Source organism: Electrona antarctica (assembly GCF_951216825.1).
Source record: "Electrona antarctica genome assembly, chromosome: 13".
In the NCBI taxonomy this organism is placed as follows: Eukaryota; Metazoa; Chordata; class Actinopteri; order Myctophiformes; family Myctophidae; genus Electrona; species Electrona antarctica.
In genome coordinates, this window is record NC_136794.1 from 46,010,045 (window position 1) to 46,035,877 (window position 25,833).

Consider the following 25,833-nt stretch of genomic DNA (forward strand, 5'->3'; position numbering starts at 1 on the left):
ATCTCAGGTCAAAATGGGTAAATGTATATTATCTGCTGACGGAGTATAGGAAAGGACATTTAGAGGGGCAGGTGCTCAAGTGAAAAAAGGGCACCTTGTGCAGCGCGTGGAACCGGCCGGTTGCCTTAATAGTGTGAGATTTATAGATTTTGGGGCCTAAATAATATATTAGAAGCTTTTTTTATCAAGTATTGATCAATGTCACCATGGTCCACATACTGTTTTTTTTTTTTTTTTTTTTTAAAGGGCAAATTGCCAAAAGGGCAGGGGGTGCTCTAGCACCCCTAGTGACTATCTGTGCACGCCACTGCCTTTGATGCTCTTCCACCAACACCACCACCAACATCGACTCTTCCACCTTCCACCCCTCCACCGCATGCCTGACTGTCCTGTGCTGTCTTTGACTCTTTTCTCTACTAAAACTAAAAGAGCATGCCATGTCTCTGCTGTGCCCTAAAGCCTAATTTATACTACGAGTGTGTCGCTTGATGAAAATAACCCGTTTTCAACACCAACCCCACAAAAAAAATGAACTGCAATGCATTAGCTTTTTTTCCCCATTCTGGGCGGGAACCCCTTTTGGTGTTTTAAGCTTTATGTTATACTTTAGCTATTGTGAAATAGCAGATCTACAAGCTCATAGCGCGGCACTCGGTGCCGCACTACGAGCTTGTAGATCTGCTATTTCTGAAAAATCGTGAAAATGTGTCGCAAATCTTTGAATATATATTCTTTCAGAGTGAACGTTTCTAACTCAAATCTGTGCTTTTGGGTAGGGGGTACATTATATTTCCAGATGGGGGTCGGCAGGTCAATTACATATAATTTTTGGGGTCCTTGACATGAAATATTGGGCAACCACTCATATGGAAACATGGGTATTTCAGAAAATTGTCAGACGTTTCTTTTTTTTAATTTCGACGCCTAAACTGTTTTCATCCAGCGACACACACAAAAAAAAAAGGTATGAATTAGTCCTTAGTGGTTAAGGCCTTCCTTCTTGTTCCTCCCCCCTCCTCCCCCCAGGTTCAGAGTCGTCTAGTAGCGTAGGGTCCTCCACGGGGTCTCTCTCTCGCTCCCAGCCGCCCCTCCCAATCCCAGCTCTAACCCAGGCGGGCCACGCCACCGTGCCGCCGCCGCCGCTGCCCCTGCCCGCCGCCGCGGTGGTGGCAGCCTACCCGCTCAGCTGCACTAGTAGTTCTGTGTCTTACGAGGTGGTGGGCCGGAGTGGGCCGGTGCTGCTGCACCCCCCGCCCCACCACCCGCCGCCACCTCCCCCACCCCTGCCTCCTCCTCTTCCTCCTCCACCACCACCTCAGACTAACACTAGCTACTATTTGCTTCCGCTGGAAGCAGCAGGGATCCCGCCGGGCAGTATCTTGGTCAACCCGCATACAGGTTGGTACCTGGGGGGGGAAACGGGGGGGCGGATGGGGGGGGGCGGGGGGGCGGGCGGCGGAGGGGGGACGGGGGGACGGTGGTGCATGGCAGTGTTGTTTTCGTCGACTAAAACTATATCTGTGTCTGTCTCTTCCTGTCCTAGGGCATTCACTTCTAGTCATTTTTACTAGTTGACCAGTTGCCTAGTTTACTAGTCGACTAGTTGTTTAACTACCTATTATGTAAAAAAAAATATTTTATTTTTTATTTTTTAATAAATATTTGTACATTGAAAAACTGTGTACATGGTGACTATAACTATAATCTACCTGATCTTGAGGCCTACAAAATCGGGGGAAAAAAATATATATATATTCTTTTCTTTTTCTTATCAACTAGTCAACTAGTACTAGTTGACTAGTACTAGTTGACTAGTGGATTTGTCGACTAGTTGCTTAATGCCCTATCCTGTCCTGTCCCTTTTAATTCTGAACTGGAAACTAACACAACTTACATTTACACAGCTAAACTGGAAACTAACACAACTTACATTTACACAGCTAAACTGGAAACTAACACAACTTACATTTATTTACACAGCTAAACTGCACAACCCTTTGCTCAACTTGTTCATTTGTCTGGATGTAATGAGACAGAGTGCAAGAGTGCAGAGTGTAGGGATGTGCGTGCGTGCGTGCGTGCGTGCGTGCGTGCGTGCGTGTGCGCGTGGAGGGGGGAGGGGGTTGTTCCTTTCACAGCCAAATTGGTAGGACAGTGAAAATGCCGTCCAAACAAAGCGCCATGCATTATTAAAGGGTATTTGAGTTTCGAGATGTAAAGTCGTGAGTATACTTTGCGGAGGAGGACGATAATTAGAATGTGGCTCGATCGTCGGCTTTGATTGCCCTTTTAAAAAGTAAACTTGAACGAGCGGAAAGTGTATCATTTTTCCCCCAAATTATTCTGAACAGACAGGGGAGTCTACGGCTAATGATGTGGACCCTGCATGCAAATTAGCCCATTTTGACCCATTCTAAAAAATGTCTTCTACATCCTGACAGCTTTCTGAAAAAGCTATTTTTCTATGTCAGTCGTTCTTCGATTTTTCAAAAATAGCAGACCTACAAGCTCGTAGCGCGCCACTCGGTGGCACGCTATGAGCTTGTAGATCTGCTATTTTTCAATAGCTGAAGCATAACATAATGCTTAAAACACCAAAAGGGGTTCCCGCCCAGAATGGGTTAGACCTCCTCTTCACTCCTCGCCTCCCTCCCACGGATAGACTTGGAAGGCACTTTGAAAAACGATAGCTGTCTCACACAGATCAATACAACCAACGCTGGTCAAAACAAATTCCCCAAAGTGTTGCTGAGACACGGGATAATGAAGCCGTACTGTACTCGTAATTGAATATGGAAGAAAACGGATAGTCTGGGCCTCTGATGTCTAATGTATTCTCCTTCACTCTGCTCGTATTAACCCATTCTGGGCGGGAACCCCTTTTGGTGTTTTAAACATTATGGTATAATTTAGCTATTGAAAAATAGCAGATCTACAAGCTCATAGCGCGCCACCGAGTGGCGCGCTACGAGCTTGTAGGTCTGCTATTTTTGAAAAATCGAAGAACGACTGACATAGAAACATAGCTTTTTCAGAAAACTGTCAGGATCTAGAAGACATTTTTAGAAATCTGATCTCAGGTCAGAATGGGTTAAATATGCATGATGGCGAGAAGACAAGGGTGTATGACTACGGCATGCATATATATATTTATATATATATATATATATATATATATATATATATATATATATATATAATTTAGCGATCGCTCGTCTATTTTGCTCGGTCGCTGTCTGTCAGTCCGTCCGTCTGTCAGTCCGAGTACTTCCTTAGATGCATGTTGGGACGGCTTCCGGGTCACCCGTGAAATGCATTTTGGGACGGGCACAGATTAATACTGGGACACACTTTTCCGCGTAACTTCAGTTGGATCGCTCGCCGTTTCGCCCGCTGTCGAGCGATCGCTAAATTATTAGAGTACCCACACTGAACATCATTTGCTGTTCATATATTCAGAACGAGTAAGGACTAGTGTGTGTATGTGTGTGTGTGTGTGTGTGTATATATATATATATATATATATATATATATATATATATATATATATATATATATATATATATGAGCGCGCTGGTCAGGGTGTGACCAAGCACTGTAAGTGCTTATTGATGTGAAGTTGTACATTACAATCAGAACTGCAGCCTCACTCCCAATCTTCCGCCATAGTCTGAAAACCCACCTTTTCAGACTCCATCATGGCCCGTAGCACTTGCCCTAGCCCATTAGATAAGCACTTTATGTAGAATTTTATACAGACTTATAGCATGTTACGTAGACGGCACTAGAATTGTCATGTCTAGTCATAGCACTTTGGCAAAAGGGCCTTTCCGTGTGGAGTTTGCATGTTCTCCCCGTGTCCCCTAGGGGCCTAGGGTAGGTACCCTTACAAAAAACATGCAACATTTTAGAAAAAAAAATGAATTATGCATAAATTGGTTAAAATGATTGTGATGCTATTTTACATACATTTTTCGCCCCCCTGAACCCTCCAGCCCCACCACCACCACCACTGCCTTAGCCCATTTTGGGCGGGAACCCCTTTTGGTGTTAGCATTATGTTATGCTTTAGCTATTGAAAAATAGCAGATCTACAAGCTCATGAGCTTGTAGGTCTGCTATTTTTGAAAAATCGAAGAACCACTGACATAGAAACATAGCTTTTTCAGAAAACTGTCAGGATGTAGAAGACATTTTTAGAATCTGATCTCAGGTCAAAATGGCTTAGATAACCCATGGAATGAATGCCAGCAGTGAGGGTGTGAGGCACATATCGATAAAAGTGATGGATGGGTAGAAACACACAAACTGAGGTTTGCTCCTTCGCCAGGCAGCAACCTTTTTTTATTATTATTATTTATTATTTTTTTGTACATAAAAGAAATCACATTTTCAAAAGGCTCAACATTCCAGAGCCGGTCTATCTCACAGTGAGCCTCGGAGAAACGCATTCATACATAAATGAATTCACAATGTTTCAGCACAGGAAAGGCACCAAAGGAAGAGGAACTGTGAATTTATTTTCTTTTATACATTTTTCTTTTCATCAGGAATTCAGAAATGAACCCTGGGATAAAAAAAAAAGAGGGCAAATATATTAACGCATTTTGGGCGGGAACCCCTTTTGGTGTTTTAAACATTATCTTGTAATTTAGCTATTGAAAAATAGCAGATCTACAAGCTCATAGCGCGCGCTATGAGCTTGTAGGTCTGCTATTTTTTTTAAATCGTGAAAATGTGGCGCAAATTTGGAATATATATTTTTTTTCAGAACGAACGTTTTTAACTCAAATCTTTGCTTCTGGGGAGGTCCCTGGAACAACATATTTTCAGATGGGGGGTCGGAGGCCAATTACATATAATTTTTGGGGTCCTTGACATGAAATATTGAGCACCACTAATACAGAAACATGAGGTATTTCAGAAAACTGTCAGATTTAGAAGACATTTTTTTAAATTTCGACGTCGGGCCTAAATGGGTTAAATTCACTATCTAGCCCTGGTTAGATGTTATGCTTATACTACGTTCTCCATCTCCACACATAATGTGTCTGTTATTCATTTTTCTGAATTAAACAGTGCAGTACATATTTATTACAAAGTTACAGTACATATTTATTACAAAGAACTGTGGACTTCAGGCGTATCCAAGTGGATCTCTTTGTTACATATAATATGCCAGTCTCTCCTGAGCGCTTCAGCACAGCATGAGGGAAGGCATAATAATCTACATTTATTTTGACAAGTCGCTAGTGTTGAAAAATATATTATAGTTTCTTCTCCAATTCACGTATCTTACCCGAAGATGGGCCTTTAAATTATAGCATGTGATGGGTTAAATTGTGAAATATTTGTGAACAGCATTTTAATTCTTAATTAAACCTTGATGAATTATTGGTGTTTGATGAATTATTGAGGGCTTTATTATATTATTCTCATTGAAGACTACAGCTTGTTTCAGTCATTTCAGTGGCTGTTTTTTCTTCCTCTCTCCCACCAGGCCAGCCCTTTGTGAACCCAGATGGCAGCGCGGTGGTGTACAGCCCCGGCCTGGCCCCCCAGCAGGCCAGGAGCCAGCAGCCCCTGCCCCCACCACCACCGCCCCCTCCCGGCCCCCACCAGCACCAGCCGGCCAATCATGTCCTCTCCCAGGTCTGCTGCCTCACAAGGCACCCAAACGTCACAATCAAGAATTATTACTGTAGATCCTTTTTGACAAGGGGCTAAACAACCGAACATCACAAGTTCGATGTATGTGTTTTATGTTGCTGTGGAAGTACTCAGGAATTTCCCCTGTTGAAAAAGAGAACCGGGTAGAACTCTACTGATGATTCATCTTAAAATAGAATTATGTATACGCAGTTTTATCCCCTTAGCTTCGGGTCGGTGCTTGTCGAATTTGTCCTTGCATGAATCCAGTTTAGAAGATGCCACATCGTGGCACGGATCATTCAAATCATTTCACGGCCGCTCTGCGTTGCTTGATATTCACGCCGTGTCATTCGTTTAGCAAAAAGTTGGTGACCTGTAGCTCTCTCGAGTCGCCGCCCCCGTCAGAGTAAATTAATTGAGTTCAAATGTCAATTAAACATTGCCGCCACCCTTACCCCCCCCCCCCCCCCCCCCCCCCAGGTGTATTGGAAAGCCCAAACGATTATCATCAGTATTCATAGATGCCGGTAGAGTTACCAATAGCAATCTGCGAGCATCCCACTCCTTGTCACAAGCTGTCTGTTCTGTAGATTTCTTTCTTTCTTTCTTATTTTTTTCTTAACTCTGAGCCATAAGGTTTGAGTTTCATTAGTGGGAATAGCAGGAGTGTAAATTGAGTTGACCCCTGGTGGCGACGGTGCACAGCCCAGGGGTCATGCGGAAGGAAGCTGCTCTCGCCCAGCGGGGGGGAAACGACATCCCTTCCCTAATATTACATACTCGACACCGTCAGCCATGATGGGGAGTAGCCTGGCTAATAAGCCAGACCGAATCAGCCGTTGGCAAAATAAAATTGCCTGCCGGCGGATTACGGTCTGGAGAGGCTCAATTGTACGCCCATTTCCTACACCAGAGAACTGGTGTGGCCAATCGGGACACGGTATGCAATATGGGCGGGCTTTGGTACAGTGACGTTCAATGCTTGACACCTTTGACTGCCAGTAGCTCTGAACAATTGCGTCAAAGAGAAAATGTTTGAACCCGCCCCCCGGGAAACAAGATCCATACACAGCATCTCCAGACTCAAATACCACACGACAGTGTGATTTGAGTCTGGCTTATTAGCCAGGCTAGATGGGGAGCAGGTTGATGAGAGCTTTCTGCTGGGAATAGGAGGTGTTTGCTCTGAGTCAGGAGCCCCCCACGCCTCTCACATTAGCGCCCGTCTTAATTGATTTCCACCAGTGGACCTTGATGAAGCCAGTCGTATCATGGTCATCCGTTGACTCCTTGATGGAAGCAGTCGTATCATGGTCATCCGTTGACTAAGCCCTTTGTCTTAATTAGAATCATTACTGGTCACAATCGTTCCCTGAATGGCTGTTCTCTCGCTCACTCCACACTCAGACTTCCTCTCTCTCTCTCTCTCTCTCTGGCTTCTCAGTCCCTCTTTATGTCTGGATCATCAACTAATGGCCTTTTTGCCACTTGTTTAGGACACAACTTTTTTGGTTCCTTTTCTTGATGTGCTGTTTCCTCTCCTTGTCTGTCTTTCAGCTAAAAAAATAAACATTTCCCTCCACCTCTTAATCTCCTCTCCTCTGCTCTCTCTCTCTCTCTGTTTCCCTCTCTGTGTTGTGTGACCTCTCTCTCTCTCAGCCGCCCAGAGCTCTCCAGCCCTCTGCTCAGACTATCCAGTACTCAACGGTCTCTTATCCACCGTCTCTGATCTCCGCCTCCCCTAACCAACAATACACTGTGGTACCTACACCTGCTCGTCTCTTATATTCCTCCTCCTCTAACCAACAATACACTGTGGTACCTACACCTGCTCGTCTCTTATATTCCTCCTCCTCTAACCAACAATACACTGTGGTACCTACACCTGCTCGTCTCTTATATTCCTCCTCCTTTCTTCACTGGGGTGCATACTTAGTTTAGACTAGTCATTGGTTAGACATAAGGTTGGTGAGGGGTGCGTTAAAACGACCGGATTAAGGTTGGTGAGGGGTGCGTTAAAACGACCGGATTAAGGTTGGTGAGGGGTGCGTTAAAACGACCGGATTAAGGTTGGTGAGGGGTGCGTTAAAACGACCGGATTAAGGTTGGTGAGGGGTGCGTTAAAACGACCGGATTAAGGTTGGTGAGGGGTTTGTTAAAACGACCGGATTAAGGTTGGTGAGGGGTTGCGTTAAAACGACCGGATTAAGGTTGGTGAGGGGTGCGTTAAAACGACCGGATTAAGGTTGGTGAGGGGTGCGTTAAAACGACCGGATTAAGGTTGGTGAGGGGTTTGTTAAAACGACCGGATTAAGGTTGGTGAGGGGTGCGTTAAAACGACCGGATTAAGGTGCGTTAAAACGACCGGATTAAGGTTGGTGAGGGGTGCGTTAAAACGACCTGATTAAGGTTGGTGAGGGGTGTGTTAAAACGACCGGATTAAGGTTGGTGAGGGGTGCGTTAAAACGACCGGATTAAGTTTGGTGAGTGGTGCGTTAAAACGACCGGATTAAGGTTGGTGAGGGGTGCGTTAAGGGTTGGGAGAGGGTTAAGGTTAGGTTTAGGTGTGCTGCCCCGTGGGAGGTGAGGGGTGCGTTAAAAGTTGGGAGAGGGTTAAGGTTAGGTTTAGGTGTGCTGCCCCGTGGGAGGTGAGGGTTGTAGGACTAATGACTGGTCTAACCCTAAGCACTGCACCTCTCTTTACCTCCGACAAGGTTCTGCTTTCAGACAGTTCCGTCTCGTCTGTCCACCGGCTCTGTCATCTCGTCACCGTCTGTCCTCCCATCTTTCTCACCCTCTTGTTCGGTCGAGGAAGGGAGGGCGACGACGGGCGAGACAATAATTGTAAACGGGGACATATTTGGAATGGCTATTTTAGAAAACGGACGCTAGACGAGTGGGGTTGTCACCAGATGACATTCATCAAAGATGGTGTAAGATTTGTGACGGCCTCGTGAAGTCGAAATCGTTTTGAGTTATTTGTTTGTAATCGGTGGTAACGACTGTGCGCTGAATGTCAAGGGGACATGTCGTTGCTGTCGGGCGGAAACCATGCGTGTTCAAAGCTGTTACCTTTTGGGGCATTTTGGGCGGGAACCCCTTTTGGTGTTAGCATTATGTTATGCTTCAGCTATTGAAAAATAGCAGATCTACAAGCTCATAGCGCGCCACCGAGTGGCGCGCTACGAGCTTGTAGGTCTGCTATTTTAAAAAAAATCGAAGAACGACTGACATAGAAACATAGCTTTTTCAGAAAACTGTCAGGATGTAGAAGACATTTTCAGAATCTGATCTCAGGCCTAAATGGGTTAACACGGAAATAAGTTGAAACCCAGAGATACAAGGTTTGCCGCCCGAGAGCGATGATATATTTTGTTCTCCGATCTCCAGCGTTGAGTCAGTCGTAGCCGATAGCCGTACAGATGAGAACGTTGAAGCATGATTTGACACGACGGTGATGAAAGACTCATGAATTAGGAAAGATGGGGGTGGTGGGGGGGGTGAATCTTCTTGTCAGAATGAATGGAGCTAATTCTATTTTAGGTGTCCCGTCCGCTGGACCTCTGAATACATAATGTAACCTTATCATCCTGAGTTACAGCGGTAGTAGTAAATCTGTAAAAAAAAAAAAAAAAAAAAAAAGATTACACAAGTAAGGTTTATTTAAATTTTTACCCTTTTTAAATATTTCTTTAAATGTCTCTTAACCCATTTTGGACTGAGGTCGATTAAAAAAAAAGGCTTCTAAATCCTAACATTTTTCTGAAAAACCCATGTTCCTATGTCAGTGGTGCTCAACCTTTTTCATGTCAAGGACCCCCAGGATTATCTCTATGGGGCCACGGACCCCCCATCACAAAATATGTAGTTCCAGGGACCCCCCAGAAGCAAATATTTTAGTTAAAAATGTTCGCTCTGAAATATATAGATTTGTGCCACATTTTCACGATTTTTCAAAAATAGCAGACCTACAAGCTCGTAGCGCGCCACTCGGTGGCGCGCTACGAGCTTGTAGATCTGCTATTTTTCAATAGCTAAATTATAACAATGTTTAAAAAAACAAAAGGGGTTAATTGTGTGAGCCCTTTAGAGTTTGTGTAGCCCTTTCTACCTCCAAATTTAAGCCGGAGCATTTACTTCTTAGTCAGGTTTAATTAAAATGTCAATTAATGATTTATGGAGTCCATTTTTTTTTACATTTCATTTGTTGTGTTTTGCTGCCCCTTGTTCCCCTCCATTGATGCAAAACGAGTGCTCCGCTAACCCTCTTTTAGTGTTTTTCTTTTGACGTGCGCTCTCCTAATAAATATCCCCTTAACACATTTTGACCTGAGATCAGATTCTAAAAATGTCTTCTACATCCTGACAGTTTTCTGAAAAAGCTACGTTTCTATGTCAGTAGTTCTTCAATTTTTCAAAAATAGCAGACCTACAAGCTCGTAGCGCGCCACTCGGTGGCGCGCTATGAGCTTGTAGATCTGCTATTTTTCAATAGCTAAGGCATAGCATAATGCTAACACCAAAACGGGTTCCCGCCCAAAATGGGTTAATGACTGATTAAAGTTTTAAATTTGTAGAAGACGGTATTGAATAATTAATCCAGCGGCAGATGTTGAATTAGATTTTTTTTTCTATGAATAGAAACGGCAATAAGTCCCTCGCCACTCCTCCCAGCACCCGGTGAGGAAAGTAAACCGCGCTTTAAAAATGGGGTCAGCCATGAAAGTTCTTCTTAACAGCCTGTTGAACACATGACTGTACAGTAGACCAGAGGTTCTAAAGCTTTTCATGCAGCGACCCCCCCCCCCCCCCCAAAATAATCACATTTCTTTGAATTTCTTTCTTTTAGTTTTTTAAAATAAAAGGCAGATCTACAAGCTCACGATATTGACACGTCGATCATGTTTGAGCATGTAGATCGGCTATTTTCAAAAACAAAGAAAGACAGGAAAAAAATGAGAAAAAAATATATCAGTATAGCACACAGGTTGAGGACGATACTTGAGGACGATACTTAAAAAATGTCTTCTAAATCCTAAAGGTTTTCTGAAAAACCTATGTTTCTATATGTCAGTGGCTCAACCTTTTGAGCAAAGACCCCCAGAATTATCTGTATTTGGCTGCCGACCCCCATCTGAAAATATGTTGTCCCAGGGACCGCTCCCATGCAGAAGCAAAGATTTGAGTTAAAAACTTTCTGAAAGAATATATATTCAAAGATTTGCGCCACATTTTCAAGATTTTTCAAAAATAGCAGACCTACAAGCTTGTAGCGCGGCACTCGGTGCCGCGCTATGATCTTGTAGATCTGCTATTTTTCAATAGCTAAAGTATAACATAATGGGGTTCCTGTACAGAATGGGATAATTAATGTGATTGTTTATTCATTTTATAATATTTATAATATTTATTTTTCTTCTTTTTTTCCCCCTCCACCCCCATGAATGTGCAGCAAGACAGCCTGGGAGTCCAGTTCAACCACTTGAGCCTGGGTCGGCAGGCGGTGGTGGTGGCGGCGGAGGGCCGGGGGGAAGCCCACACTGCCATGTACCCCTCCTCCGTGGTGCTCCAGGCCCCTCCGCAGCAGGCCGGCTACATGGTGGGACCCCCGGTAGGCCCCCAGCCCGTCCCCGCCGGCCCTCCCCAGGCCTACCCGGCCCCGGCCCCTCCGTCTGTCAACCAGCCAGTCATGCAGCAGCAGCAGGCCTACATGCAGCAGACCCTGCAGCAGGTCAGAAACTGTGTTGGTGACTATTTCAGCTAGGGGTGTCAAAAATCGATTCGAATTAGAATCGCGATTCCCGTTTTGAACGATTCAAAATCGATTCATAATTTCCAAAAATCGATAAAAAAATATATATTTTTTAATTTATTCTGGTTACAGTTACAGGAGTTTTCACTACATGGTGTTTGTGATATGAAATGTAAGCTCACCCTAATCACAGTAAACATCATGTCTTCAGTCATTTTCAAGTTACTGTAGTCACTTCAGTTCAAGACTGGAGTAGATTGTGATGAAATCCTATGTATTGAATCGAAAATCATTTTGAATAGAGAATCGTTTTGAATCAGGAATAAAAAATGCGTATGATTTTTTTTTTTTAAACGTTTTTGGATTGAGAATCGAGTTGAATCGAATCGTGACCCCAAGAATCGAATCGAATCGTGGGACACCCAAAGATTCACAGCCCTAATTTCAGCCCATTTTAGACCTGAGCTCGATTCCTACAAAATGTCTTCAAAATCATGGCAGTTTTCTGTTTCTGTCAGTGGTTCTCAAACATTTTCATGTCAAGGACCCCTAGAATTATATGTATTTATGTATGCTTGCTTCGACCTCTGTGCGTGTGTGTGTGTGTAGATGCCAGCCTGCTACTGTGCGCCCGGCCAGTACCCCCTCTCCAACCAGCAGTACCGCCCTGTGGGCACAGTGCAGTACACCGCCCCACAGAGCCAGCCAATGCCCCCACCCACGCAACAGACAGGTAACACAGCCAGACATATGAGCAAAGAAAGAGTCTATAAATGCTGGGGCCAGCAGCTCATCAAATCATTTTCTTTTCTTTTATAGCATTTTTATTGTTTTATGAAAGCAGGTGTTACGCATTAGATCTTCCCAGCATGTGTTCAGCTTGTCAGCGACTCCCGTTTCATTTAGTTGATACCAGGGCGTCTAAATACGCCTGCACCTTCTTCCCCTCCACCTCCAATCTGTGTGATCACTACTTTGTTTCTGTTTGTTTTGCATGGATTGCGACGGCAGAGGGAAGTTGCTTACCGCTCTCTCTCCCCCCCATCCCCCCTCCCTCCTCCTCCACATTTATTTCTGTTGCACTCAGCACTTTTTATTTTCCCCGTGTTCTGCGTTCTTATGGCAGGTCCACAATGGGGCTCATCTTGAGCGAACTGCGGCAGGGAAATTAGGCGGCGCCCCCGAGGGCTGGAGGAGCAGAGCCTAGGAGCTAATTACAGCGCATAGCGGCTTTTCTTTTCGGCATCGGCCCCCATTGTGTTAGCCTCGTCCCAGGCCACGCAATACCCCCCCGCCCCCATCGTGTTAGCCTCCTGCTAGCCCACGCAATAACCCGCATCCCCCATTGTGTTAGCCTCATGCTACCCCACGCAATAACCCCAGTACCCCATTGTGTTAGCCTCCTGCTAGGCCACGCAATAACCCCAGTCCCCCATTGTGTTAGCCTCCTGCTAGCCCACGCAATAACCCCCCGTCCCCCATTGTGTTAGCCTCCTGCTAGCCCACACAATAACCCCCCGCCCCCCATTGTGTTAGCCTCCTGCTAGCCCACGCAATAACCCCCCGTCCCCCATTGTGTTAGCCTCCTGCTAGCCCACGCAATAACCCCAGTCCCCAATCACATGCACAATTAGCATTGTTTCCTCCCCTGCCGCGCTCAGCAGAACTATATACGGCTATGCACCAAACCTGTCTGGGGAGACGAGACGCTCTGCATCACCCAGATCTTTAACCATTATGTTGCATTTTCTCTCTCACCTTTTTAACTGGCTGCCATTTTACATTAATCTGTCATTCTCTTTGCCACAGTGCGGGTGGCAAAATGGACCCTTACGGCTCCATTTGGTTTCATTTTACACTCAAGAGTTGAAGTATTGTTAGACATCTGCATTATCCCCTGAAGAAGGCAGTTGTACTGCCGAAACGTTGGTTCCGACTCTGCATCCTAGTAAATAATCGGCACTTTAGCTATCGGTGTGTGCGGCCACTCTTTTGTCTTCTTAAGACTTAACTCTTTAGACAGCTGCATTAGGCCTGCTTAAGTTAATTTACAAGAAGTCTACACAATTTGAGAATGTAGAAGAATTGTCATCGTTTGCCTGTTATCTCCTATCGTACCAACATCAACACAGCACGGACATGTGAACATTCTTTAGTTTTGGGTCTGAGAGGCTAAATCTCATCAAACGGTGGTCCATCCATGGCTCAAACGCAGAATAAATAATGAGCCTTGATATGATAAGACCACTGGTGTGTGTATATATTTCTATAGGGTTTAACCCATTTTGACCTGAGATCAGATTCTAAAAATGTCTTCTACATCCTGACAGTTTTCTGAAAAAGCTATGTTTCTATGTCAGTCGTTCTTCGATTTTTCAAAAATAGCAGACCTACAAGCTCGTAGCGCGCCACTCGGTGGCGCGCTATGAGCTTGTAGATCTGCTATTTTTCAATAGCATAATGCTAACACCAAAAGGGTTTCGTGGAGTGTCACTATGAATGCATGGCATAGTGGTTCCCAGACTTTTCTTAACTTTTCTTAAGTCGACTTATGACTTTTTTCCCCCAATGGCGCTCACTGCCTAAGACAACTTTGATGACTTTTGTTTATTTTGTATTAATTCAGTTTCACGTCTAGCAGCGTCTCCGTCGCTAGGTAACGCTCGGCTGAGGTCCGTCCATTAAATGGTTCCCCCTCGTCCGCTGTGGTCCGTCCATTAAATGGTTCCCCCTCGTCCGCTGTGGTCCGTCCATCAAATGGTTCCTCCTCGTCCGCTGTGGTCAGTCCATCAAATGGTTCCCCCTCGTCCGCTGTGGTCAGTCCATCAAATGGTTCCCCCTCGTCCGCTGTGGTCAGTCCATCAAATGGTTCCCCCTCGTCCGCTGTGGTCAGTCCATCAAATGGTTCCCCCTCGTCCGCTGTGGTCAGTCCATCAAATGGTTCCCCCTCGTCCGCTGTGGTCCGTCCATTCAATGGTTCCCCCTCGTCCGCTGTGGTCCGTCCATTAAATGGTTCCCCCTCGTCCGCTGTGGTCCGTCCATTAAATGGTTCCCCCTCGTCCGCTGTGGTCCGTCCATTAAATGGTTCCCCCTCGTCCGCTGTGGTCAGTCCATCAAATGGTTCCCCCTCGTCCGCTGTGGTCCGTCCATTAAATGGTTCCCCCTCGTCCGCTGTGGTCAGTCCATCAAATGGTTCCCCCTACAAGCTCTACAAGCTCATAGCGCGCCACCAAGTGGCGCACTACAAGCTTGTAGGTCTGCTATTTTTGAAAAAATTTGAAAATATTTATTTCCGAAAACTGGAGGATTTAGAAGATTTTTTATTTTATTTTGAGGTCAGGCATAAATGGATTAAATCGTCTCTACGTCACGGTTCAAATGTTAACACTTGGGATGACTTATAAAAAGACGGTAGCCAACGTTAGCTTAGCCAACGTTAGCTTAGCCAATTTGGCTTCCGGTTCGTTTTGGGGGTCATCACAATAATACTTGGCTCAGTCTCAAACCTTTTAATTTCACGGACCCCCATTACCCAGTTTCCAGACCTGTAAAAGGTCCATTTTACACCCCTTCAAAGAACCCTGATGGGCCCCTGGGGACCCCACATGATCGACCGACGATGCCGCAAGTCGTGGGGAATTTATGGGAGTTATCGGGGGAAGGGAAACGTGGCATCGGATACATCTCTACTTCTTCCTTCCGACGAGTGGCTTCCGGCGCCGGGCCGCGGCGTGGAAGCAGAGAGCCCGGAGAAGAATGGCCTCCCGCCGGCCCGCGGCGTGGAAGCAGAGAGCCCGGAGACGAGTGGCCTCCCGCCCAGGCGGCGGCGTGGAAGCAGAAAGCCCCAGAGACTAGTGTCCTCTCGCCCGCCGGGCCGCGGCGTGGAAGCAGAGAGTCCGGAGACGGGGCCGGAACGCTGTCTGAGAGGCCTATAATTCTCACAGTGAACCGGTCTCTTTTCTTGCCCCTCATTACTCCTCACTCCTCCTCCTCCTCACGTTATTAAAACCCATTTTTGACCCACCTGAGGACAATTCTACAAATGCCTTCTTCTAAACCCTGACCGTTTTGTTATGAAAAACCTCATGTTTCTGTGTCAGTTGTTCTCAAACATTTTCATGTCGAGGACCCCCAAGATTATATGTAATAGGCCCGCTGACCCCCCCATCTGAAAATATGTTGTGTCCCCCCCCCAGAAGCAAAGATTTGAGTTAAAAACGTCCGCTGTGATTGTCATTGGTGCTTTACTCTGTGTTGTGATCTGCTTATAGCCTCAATAAAATGTTCCCTTGATCAATACTTGTACCTCTATTACAGTACTTTGTGTTTTTGAATGTGCAAAATAATGGCCTAGCCTAGCATGCCTTATTTTAAATGTACACCCGTTATTTTGCTTGAATATGTATGTACAGTACCTACCATGGCCACCGACCCCCATCTGAAAATATGTAGTTCCAGGGACCACCCCCCCCCCAGAAGCAAAGATTTGAGTTAAAAACGTTCACTCTGAAATAATACATATTCAAAGATTCGCGCCACATTTTCAAGATTTTTCAAAAATAGCAGATCTACAAGCTCATAGCGCGGCACCAAGTGTCCCACTATGAGCTTGTAGATCTGCTATTTTTCAATGGCTAAAGTATAACATAATGCTTAAAACACCAAAAGGGGTTCCCGCCAAGAATGGGTTAAAAAAGGAGCAGTGCAACAGGCCTGTTTCATCGTATCTCCTATAAGGCCCTGACAGGCAGCGCACACTGCAAAACACCCACCTTCAACCTCCTATAAGGCCCTGACAGGCAGCGCACACTGCAAAACACCCACCTTCAACCTCCTATAAGGCCCTGACAGGCAGCGCACACTGCAAACACCCAACTTCAACCTCCTATAAGGCCCTGACAGGCAGCGCACACTGCAAACACCCAACTTCAACCTCCTATAAGGCCCTGACAGGCAGCGCACACTGCAAACACCCAACTTCAACCTCCTATAAGGCCCTGACAGGCAGCGCACACTGCAAACACCCAACTTCAACCTCCTATAAGGCCCTGACAGGCAGCGCACACTGCAAACACCCAACTTCAACCTCCTATAAGGCCCTGACAGGCAGCGCACACTGCAAACACCCAACTTCAACCTCCTATAAGGCCCTGACAGGCAGCGCACACTGCAAACACCCAACTTCAACCTCTTCTTTTGAACATTGTCTGCTCATTATAAGCGACTTTGGGCTTCTTTTTCTGTAAAGTAGCTTGTGAATATCGGTAGTTGCTGGAGGGGGAGGGGGAGGGAGGTTCTGAAGTGTAGTTGCTTATTATTTGTGCTTGCTTCCTAATGTTTAAACCAGAGGTTCTCAAAGCCCCCAAATTAATATGTATACAGTATTTGACTGAGGACTCCCATCTAAACATTCAGCATTTTTGCATTTCTTTCAAGATTATTTTTGAAAATAGCCGATCTACAAGCTCACAACGCGCCGCACGGCGACGTGTTGTGAGCTTGTAGATCGGCTAATTTCAAATTGGGGCTGAAGTGGTAAAACGGGGTCGTTTCTTTTGGGCTTTATTTTCACGGACCCTGGTCAGTTGTTGCTCTTGCAAAATGATGCGTGTGCTCAGTTGGGCGAAGAGACACCATGTTTAATTTCATATTGGCTTCATCCCTTCATGCTCGGGTTCCTTAACCCATTTTGGACTGAGGTCGATTAAAAAAAAAAAAGGCTTCAAAATCCTAACATTTTTCTGAAAAACCCATGTTTATGTGTCAGTGGTGCTCAACCTTTTCATGTCAAGGACTCCCAGAATTATCTCTATTGGGCCACGGACGGACCCCCATCTCAAAATATGTAGTTCCAGGGACCCCCCCAGAAGCAAATATTTTAGTTAAAAATATTCGCTCTGAAATATATAATCAATGATTTTCGCCACATTATAACGATTTTTCAAAAATAGCAGACCTACAAGCTCGTAGCGCGCCACTCGGTGCCGCGCTATGAGCTTGTAGATCTGCTATTTTTCAATAGCTAAATTATAAGATGTTTAAAACACCAAAAGGGGTTCCCGCCCCAAAATGGGTTAAGTGGAGGTGAGAGAATGACGACTATAAATAAACCCTGCCTATAGTCTCCGTCCTGCCCGGAGGCCGTCCATTCCTTTTGTCCCACTTCCTCGTCTGGTCTCTTTGGGCCAAATTGATTACTGTCGCTCTGGCCAAAAACCGGGAGAAATTGAAGAATTGTCGTACCCCCCCCCCTCCCCCCCAAAGCGTCTCCCCACCAACGTCTTTCTCCCTCATTCCCAGTTTTCAAAAGTGCACTGTCTTCTTACGTCAAAGTTTCATGTTCTTGCTTTCGGTAAATATGCCATTATATCACCATGTTTATTCCTTTATTTCATTATTTTGTATTACTATTATTGCGAACGCAGTGATTGCGAACGCAGTGATTGCGAACGCAGTGAGCATTTACTATGAGACCCAGCAGATCATGTCTGTCTGTCTGTGTGTCACGCTGTAACACCACCCGCCCACCACCAGAGGGCGCAGCTGTATCACACACAAAAACACACATGCACGCACACACACACACACTCACACACACACACACACACACACACACACACACACACACACAACTTAACTTAAAAAAAAACTTAACTTAAAAACAAACTTGAAAAGAAAAAACTTTAAAAAAAACTTAACTTGAAAAAAAATCTTAAAAAAATCTTTAAAAAAACAAAAATAGAACTTAAAAAAAACCTTAAAGTACGTAATTTATTCTAATTGTTGTTATTGCAATTTACGAGCTGCGTTCGCTTCCCGCGTTCGCGCGTCTTACTTGTTATTTTATTTTTTGCACTCACTGTACAGGACGTAGTATTTTCATAATGTGTTACAGTATATGATTGGATTCAATGCCGTAATGAGGCTGTAAGGTTTTCAAGCTACAGTATATGATTGGATTCAATGCCGTAATGAGGCTGTAAGGTTTTCAAGCTACAGTATATGATTGGATTCAATGCCGTAATGAGGCTGTAAGGTTTTCAAGCTACAGTATATGATTGGATTCAATGCCGTAATGAGGCTGTAAGGTTTTCAAGCTTTGCAATGTTTAGTGTTTTGTCCTGTCCTTTCTTTCAATCATTTTATTTTTCATTTTTGCACAAACTGATACATGACTCACATATACATAGACACCGACATACCTACATACATTATACATACATACGTCCATACATCATCTTCTTACTACTTATATATTCCTGTATAGTCTTCAAAATCATAAAACCTTTGTACTTAATAGGAATAGTTCCTTAATTTGCAAAACCTCTTGATAATATTTCTGCGTATTCTCCTCCCATGTATTCCACAACTGGGCCCCAAACTGAGAAACATCCCCCCATGTCTCCTTGGAGAACATGTGTGAGCCGTTCTAGTGTCTCCATAGAGAACATGTGTGAGCCGTTCTAGTGTCTCCTTGGAGAACATGTGTGAGCCGTTCTAGTGTCTCCATAGAGAACATGTGTGAGCCGTTCTAGTGTCTCCATAGAGAACATGTGTGAGCCGTTCTAGTGTCTCCATAGAGAACATGTGTGAGCCGTTCTAGTGTCTCCATAGAGAACATGTGTGAGGCGTTCTAGTGTCTCCATAGAGAACATGTGTGAGCCGTTCTAGTGTCTCCATAGAGAACATGTGTGAGGCGTTCTAGTGTCTCCATAGAGAACATGTGTGAGGCGTTCTAGTGTCTCCATAGAGAACATGTGTGAGCCGTTCTAGTGTCTCCATAGAGAACATGTGTGAGCCGTTCTAGTGTCTCCATAGAGAACATGTGTGAGGCGTTCTAGTGTCTCCATAGAGAACATGTGTGAGGCGTTCTAGTGTCTCCATAGAGAACATGTGTGAGCCGTTCTAGTGTCTCCATAGAGAACATGTGTGAGGCGTTCTAGTGTCTCCATAGAGAACATGTGTGAGCCGTTCTATTGTCTCCATAGAGAACATGTGTGAGCCGTTCTAGTGTCTCCATAGAGAACATGTTGAGCCGTTCTAGTGTCTCCATAGAGAACATGTGTGAGCCGTTCTAGTGTCTCCATAGAGAACATGTGTGAGCCGTTCTAGAGTCTCCATAGAGAACATGTGTGAGCCGTTCTAGAGTCTCCATAGAGAACATGTGTGAGCCGTTCTAGTGTCTCCATAGAGAACATGTGTGAGCCGTTCTAGTGTCTCCATAGAGAACATGTGTGAGCCGTTCTAGTGTCTCCATAGAGAACATGTGTGAGCCGTTCTAGTGTCTCCATAGAGAACATGTGTGAGCCGTTCTAGTGTCTCCATAGAGAACATGTGTGAGCCGTTCTAGTGTCTCCATAGAGAACATGTGTGAGCCGTTCTAGTGTCTCCATAGAGAACATGTGTGAGCCGTTCTAGTGTCTCCATAGAGAACATGTGTGAGCCGTTCTAGTGTCTCCATAGAGAACATGTGTGAGCCGGTCTAGTGTCTCCATAGAGAACATGTGTGAGCCGGTCTAGTGTCTCCATAGAGAACATGTGTGAGCCGTTCTAGTGTCTCCATAGAGAACATGTGTGAGCCGTTCTAGTGTCTCCATAGAGAACATGTGTGAGCCGTTCTAGTGTCTCCATAGAGAACATGTGTGAGCCGTTCTAGTGTCTCCATAGAGAACATGTGTGAGCCGTTCTAGTGTCTCCATAGAGAACATGTGTGAGCCGGTCTAGTGTCTCCATAGAGAACATGTGTGAGCCGTTCTAGTGTCTCCATAGAGAACATGTGTGAGCCGTTCTAGTGTCTCCATAGAGAACATGTGTGAGCCGTTCTAGTGTCTCCATAGAGAACATGTGTGAGCCGGTCTAGTGTCTCCATAGAGAACATGTGTGAGCCGGTCTAGTGTCTCCATAGAGAACATGTGTGAGCCGTTCTAGTGTCTCCATAGAGAACATGTGTGAGCCGTTCTAGTGTCTCCATAGAGAACATGTGTGAGCCGTTCTAGTGTCTCCATAGAGAACATGTGTGAGCCGTTCTAGTGTCTCCATAGAGAACATGTGTGAGCCGTTCTAGTGTCTCCATAGAGAACATGTGTGAGCCGGTCTAGTGTCTCCATAGAGAACATGTGTGAGCCGTTCTAGTGTCTCCATAGAGAACATGTGTGAGCCGTTCTAGTGTCTCCATAGAGAACATGTGTGAGCCGTTCTAGTGTCTCCATAGAGAACATGTGTGAGCCGGTCTAGTGTCTCCATAGAGAACATGTGTGAGCCGTTCTAGTGTCTCCATAGAGAACATGTGTGAGCCGTTCTAGTGTCTCCATAGAGAACATGTGTGAGCCGTTCTAGTGTCTCCATAGAGAACATGTGTGAGCCGTTCTAGTGGGAGCAGTTGTAGAACATTATGGAGCCAACGTGATACAGATGGAACAACATCCTCAATCCAACATTGTAGTATTGACAACCTAGCACAGTACCGTAGGATACTCAGGATTCTCTTAAATCTATTTAATTCAGGTGTCGTTGGGTGTAGACCCAAGATACATTCTAGATCTAGTTCGATCCTTAGCCCTATTATAATAGAGATGTCGTTCTTCACTTCCACCCAAAACGTTTGGATTTTTGGGCAGAGCCACATCAGGTGCACATATGTGTTTTGTCCTGTCCATGTTAGTTGTATGTAATTTGTTTTGTTTTACTGTTTACAATAATGATTGTTACATGTATCTGTGTTGCCTGGGAGCCCCTCGAAAACCAGATGGTACATCTCGAGGGGTCTTTTTCCTAATAATAAAGAAACTTGAATCATCATTTATACTTGGTTGGTTGTGCACGGAGGGAGTCGCGTGCTGAGAAGAGCCAATTTATACGAGCTTACCGTGCGTCGCGGCAGGTTTGAAACGGACAAGCTCACGTCTCCAGCCTCCGTCTCACATTGAAGCTTTTCTTTCTTTCCTTTCTCCACACAAAGCACAGGCTGGGTTTCCTTGACCCTGGAGGTGCATTTTATGCAATGAAAGAAAAACCACCCGTTATTATATTTCAAAGGGTCCTTCAACCACTAACAACCATTTCCATTAAATGTTTTATTTCCTACCAATACTTTGGGATAAACCATTTGCAAGCGAACCAACTTGAGGCTGTTTTATTCAGCCCTCCTCGTCTTTCGACGTCGACTTGAATCATTGATTACTCCAAATGAATTGATTGATTGATTGAAATATTTATTAACAGTTTGCAGAATTACAGTACATTTCAAGCACAAACTCAATACAAAGACTGTTAACTGTGAGTGGACGACCCAATTAAGCATTACACTTGTTTACAAGAGGTTCCACCATGTTCAATTCATCAAAATAATTGACCGTCTCGCCACCGTTTCGTCACATAAATCTACTTTTCACCCACACCAGAGTCTCTTGTGATCTGAAATCATTACTCATGTCTGCCTCATTTGCTTTGAAGAATGGACTTTTATTTATTTTGTGTTTTATTTATTTATTTTGTGTTTATTTATGTTTTTCATCTGTGCTCCAGGTTACCAAACTGTGATGCCAAATCAAGCGCAGAGCTATCAGAGCGTGATAGGACTCCAACAGCCACAGAACCAGAACATGGTCACCGGCCAGCATAGCAATATGGGAACTCAGATGCAAGGCATGATGGTCCAATACTCCTCCATGCCATCCTATCAGGTGTGTATTCTCCTCTTAGAAATATAAATTAATAGCCTTCACAATTATTACATAATCACTTAACCCATTTTGACCTGAGATCAGATTCTAAAAAATGTCTTCTACATCCTGAGTTTTCTGAAAAAGCTATGTTTCTATTTCAGTCGTTCTTCGATTTTTCAAAAATAGCAGACCTACAAGCTCGTAGCGCGCCACTCGGTGGCGTGCTATGAGCTTGTAGATCTGCTATTTTTCAATAGCTAAAGCATAACATAATGCTAACACCAAAAGGGGTTCCCGCCCAAAATGGGTTAATAACAATTATTTGAGATAATCGCAATTTTATTATGTTGTCATAATCGTCGTAATCGTTTCCATGTGGAAAAATGTTCTTACATTAAAAAGAAAAAAGCTGAAATGGCAGATTCACAAGCTTACGTGTCACAAATTATAGATCAGCTATTTCCACAATTAGTGTTTAAATGTTTCCAAGTATGCAATTATCGAAATGTATGTGTTTTTGTATATTTAAGTTATTTAAGAAAAAAACGGTATGGGTATGTCTCTAGGCTGTCGTCACAAAGCAAGTATGTGTGTTAGGGCATTAAGCAACTAGTCGACTAGTTTACTAGTCCACTAGTCGACCTTGTCGGTACTAGTTGACTAGTTGATCAAAAAATAATATAAAAAAAGTTTTTTTCCCGATTTTGTAGGCCTCAAGATCAGGTAGATTATAGTTATAGTCACCAATGTACACAGTTTTTAAATGTACAAATATTTATTTAAAAAATAAGAAAAAGAAAAGAAAAAAAATATATATATATATATATATATATATATATATTTTTTTACATAATAGTTAAACGACTAGTCTACTAGTAAACTAGGCAACTAGTAAAAATGACTAGAAGTGAATGCCCTAATGTGTTGTCTCTGGTTGTCGGCTCCAGGTATCCATGCCTCAAGCGTCCCAGGGTGTACCACAGCAGACATATCAGCAGCCAATCCTCATCCCCAACCAGTCCAACCACCAGGGCCCCATGCCGGGCTCCGGGGTCCAGGTTTACTACAGTGTCCTCACGCCCAACCAACAGAACTCAATGAGGTACAGTAGCCCAAAAGAACACGCCTAACTAACTTTGTTTTAACCCATTTAGGCCTGACGTCAAAATAAAATAAAACGTTCGCTCTGAAAGAATATATATTCAAAGATTTGTGCCGCATTTTTACGATTTTTCAAAAATAGCAGATCTACAAGCTCATAGTGCGGCACCGCGCTATGAGCTGGTAGATCTGCTATTTTTCAATAGCTAAAGTGTAACATAATGCTTAAAAGACCAAAAGGGGTTCCCGCCCAGAATGGGTTTAACTGCATAAGTAAGTAGGTCAGGACAATTTATTGTAGGTACAGTACCAGCAAACCAGGACATCTAGACCTGGTTTGCTAGACCCCCCCCTCCCGCCGGGACGTGGATTGCCGAGATTGAGCGTGCCCCGGTACTAACCACCACACAACGTAGTTTAAGCCCAAGCCGGGTTCCTCGCATGCCGAAGAGTTGTACTGTAGGTGCCCGGTGATTGAACCCAGAACCGTTTGATTGCGATTGATGCAAAGACAAATGCTCTACCGACTCTTGAGCTATACCCGGGTCGGGCAGGCAGGTAATCGTTGCGGAGCGGAGGAGGAACCAGCAGTTGGTTGGTTACACTGACTTACCACACTGACTCACCATGGGTCGGCGGTTTGAATCCCGGCTCCTCCTGTCTACATGTCGAAGTGTCCTTGGGCAAGACACTGAACCCCAAATTGCTCCCGATGTGCTGGTTGGTACGTTGCATGGCTTCCGCCGCAATCGGTGTATGAATGTGTGTGTGAATGGGTGAATGTAATGCACAATCTATGTAAAGCGCCTTGGATAAAGGCGCTATATAAATGCACCATTTACCATTTTTATTTACCATTTACACACACACGTTCTGCCCCCAGAAGTTGTTTTCACAACATCACAAAGTTTGTCAAGTTCAGACCATAAAACTAGACTCGCCCCCAACCCGATCATCAGTCTGCTGCTGCTGCTGCTGCTGCTGCTGTCGCTGCTGCTGCTGTCACCTCTGTGGGAACCTGCGGATGGGAAGGAAAGGGTCACTTTGAAAGACCCCCCCCATACCCACCCCCCCCCCCCCCCCCCAACCCCCTCCAGGGGCCTCTTTTTTAGTAGGCCAACTTCAAGATGATTTATAAGGCCAGATATCCAGTGAGTCTTAATATAACAGTGCGGGTCCCGTGTGGTGAGCGTCTCTCTCTCTCTACAACCATCCTTCATGTTGGCCGCTGTGCCGACGACCGACGCTCTGCTGCTATTCCTCAGGGTCTCTCTCTCGCCTCTCTCTCTCTCTCTCTCTGCCCGGCCCGCTCGCCGCCGCCTGTCTGCAGCTGCTGCCTCGGTGCTTTGGGGGCTGACGCATCGCCCCCATCGTTCTGCTTATATCCTTATTAACCCATCCTGGGCGGGAACCCCTTTTGGTGTTAGCATTATGTTATACTTTAGCTATTGAAAAATAGCAGATCTACAAGCTCATGCTACGAGCTTGTAGGTCTGCTATTTTCGAGAAATTGCGAGAAATGTGGCCTCAAATCTTTGAATATATATTATTACAGAGTGGACATTTTAACTCAAATCTTTGCTTCTGGGGAGGAGGTCCCTGGAACAACATATTTTCAGATGGGGGGGCGGAGGCATATTACATATAGTTTTCGGGGTCCTTGACATGAAATATTGAGCACCACTGATACAGAAAACATAAGGTTTTTCAGAAAACTGTCAGGATTTAGAAGTCTTTTTTTTTTAATCAACCTCAGTCCAAAACGGGTTAAATCAGGATGGAGGAGCAGCAGTAGCCCCTCGAAAGCAAGGGGGGGGAGGGGAGAGAAAAACCGAAAGTGGCACGCCGGCAATTTGGTTACCGAAGGGGCCCCGCAATGATAAATGCTCATTGCCCTTGATTTGTTTTGATTTGGCTGAAAATGAGGTCCGTGGTGACTTCCCCCCCCCACCCCCCCTGCTCCCACCCCCAGACCCAGCAGGCAACATCCCCCCCCCCCCCCCCCCCCACTACCATGTGATGAGGATATTTATTGCCTTCTAATGTAATACAGGCTATCGATCCCCCGTGTACACTGTGTTCCACTTGGATAATTTAGCCCATTTTAGGCCAATGAGCTTGAATGCTGAACACAGGGAGGGAGGGAAGCAGGCCTGCTGGTGTAGGTCTCTGAACACAGGGAGGGAGGGAAGCAGGCCTGCTGGTGTAGGTCTCTGAATACAGGGAGGGAAGCAGGCCTGCTGGTGTAGGTCTCTGAACACATGGAGGGAGGGAAGCAGGCCTGCTGGTGTAGGTCTCTGAACACAGGGAGGGAAGCAGGCCTGCTGGTGTAGGTCTCTGAACACAGGGAGGGAAGCAGGCCTGCTGGTGTAGGTCTCTGAACACAAGGAGGGAAGCAGGCCTGCTGGTGTAGGTCTCTGAACACAGGGAGGGAAGCAGGCCTGCTGGTGTAGGTCTCTGAACACAGGGAGGGAGGGAAGCAGGCCTGCTGGTGTAGGTCTCTGAACACAGGGAGGGAAGCAGGCCTGCTGGTGTAGGTCTCTGAACACAGGGAGGGAAGCAGGCCTGCTGGTGTAGGTCTCTGAACACAGGGAGGGAAGCAGGCCTGCTGGTGTAGGTCTCTGAACACAGGGAGGGAAGCAGGCCTGCTGGTGTAGGTCTCTG

At 45.2% G+C, this 25,833-nt stretch overlaps 1 protein-coding gene across 2 annotated transcripts in view; it reads left to right on the plus strand.

The window, feature by feature from the left end:
• Positions 1 to 25,833, plus strand: part of LOC306935900 (R3H domain-containing protein 1-like) — a 69,794-nt gene that overhangs the window by 25,664 nt on the left and 18,297 nt on the right. For both annotated transcript variants that reach the window (XM_079519220.1, XM_079519221.1), the window contains 6 exons: positions 5,501 to 5,652; positions 7,312 to 7,413; positions 11,105 to 11,383; positions 12,014 to 12,137; positions 21,929 to 22,086; positions 23,016 to 23,170. In XM_079519220.1, the coding sequence (XP_079375346.1) occupies positions 5,501 to 5,652; positions 7,312 to 7,413; positions 11,105 to 11,383; positions 12,014 to 12,137; positions 21,929 to 22,086; positions 23,016 to 23,170 (970 nt within the window). The remainder of the gene's footprint in view (positions 1 to 5,500; positions 5,653 to 7,311; positions 7,414 to 11,104; positions 11,384 to 12,013; positions 12,138 to 21,928; positions 22,087 to 23,015; positions 23,171 to 25,833) is intronic.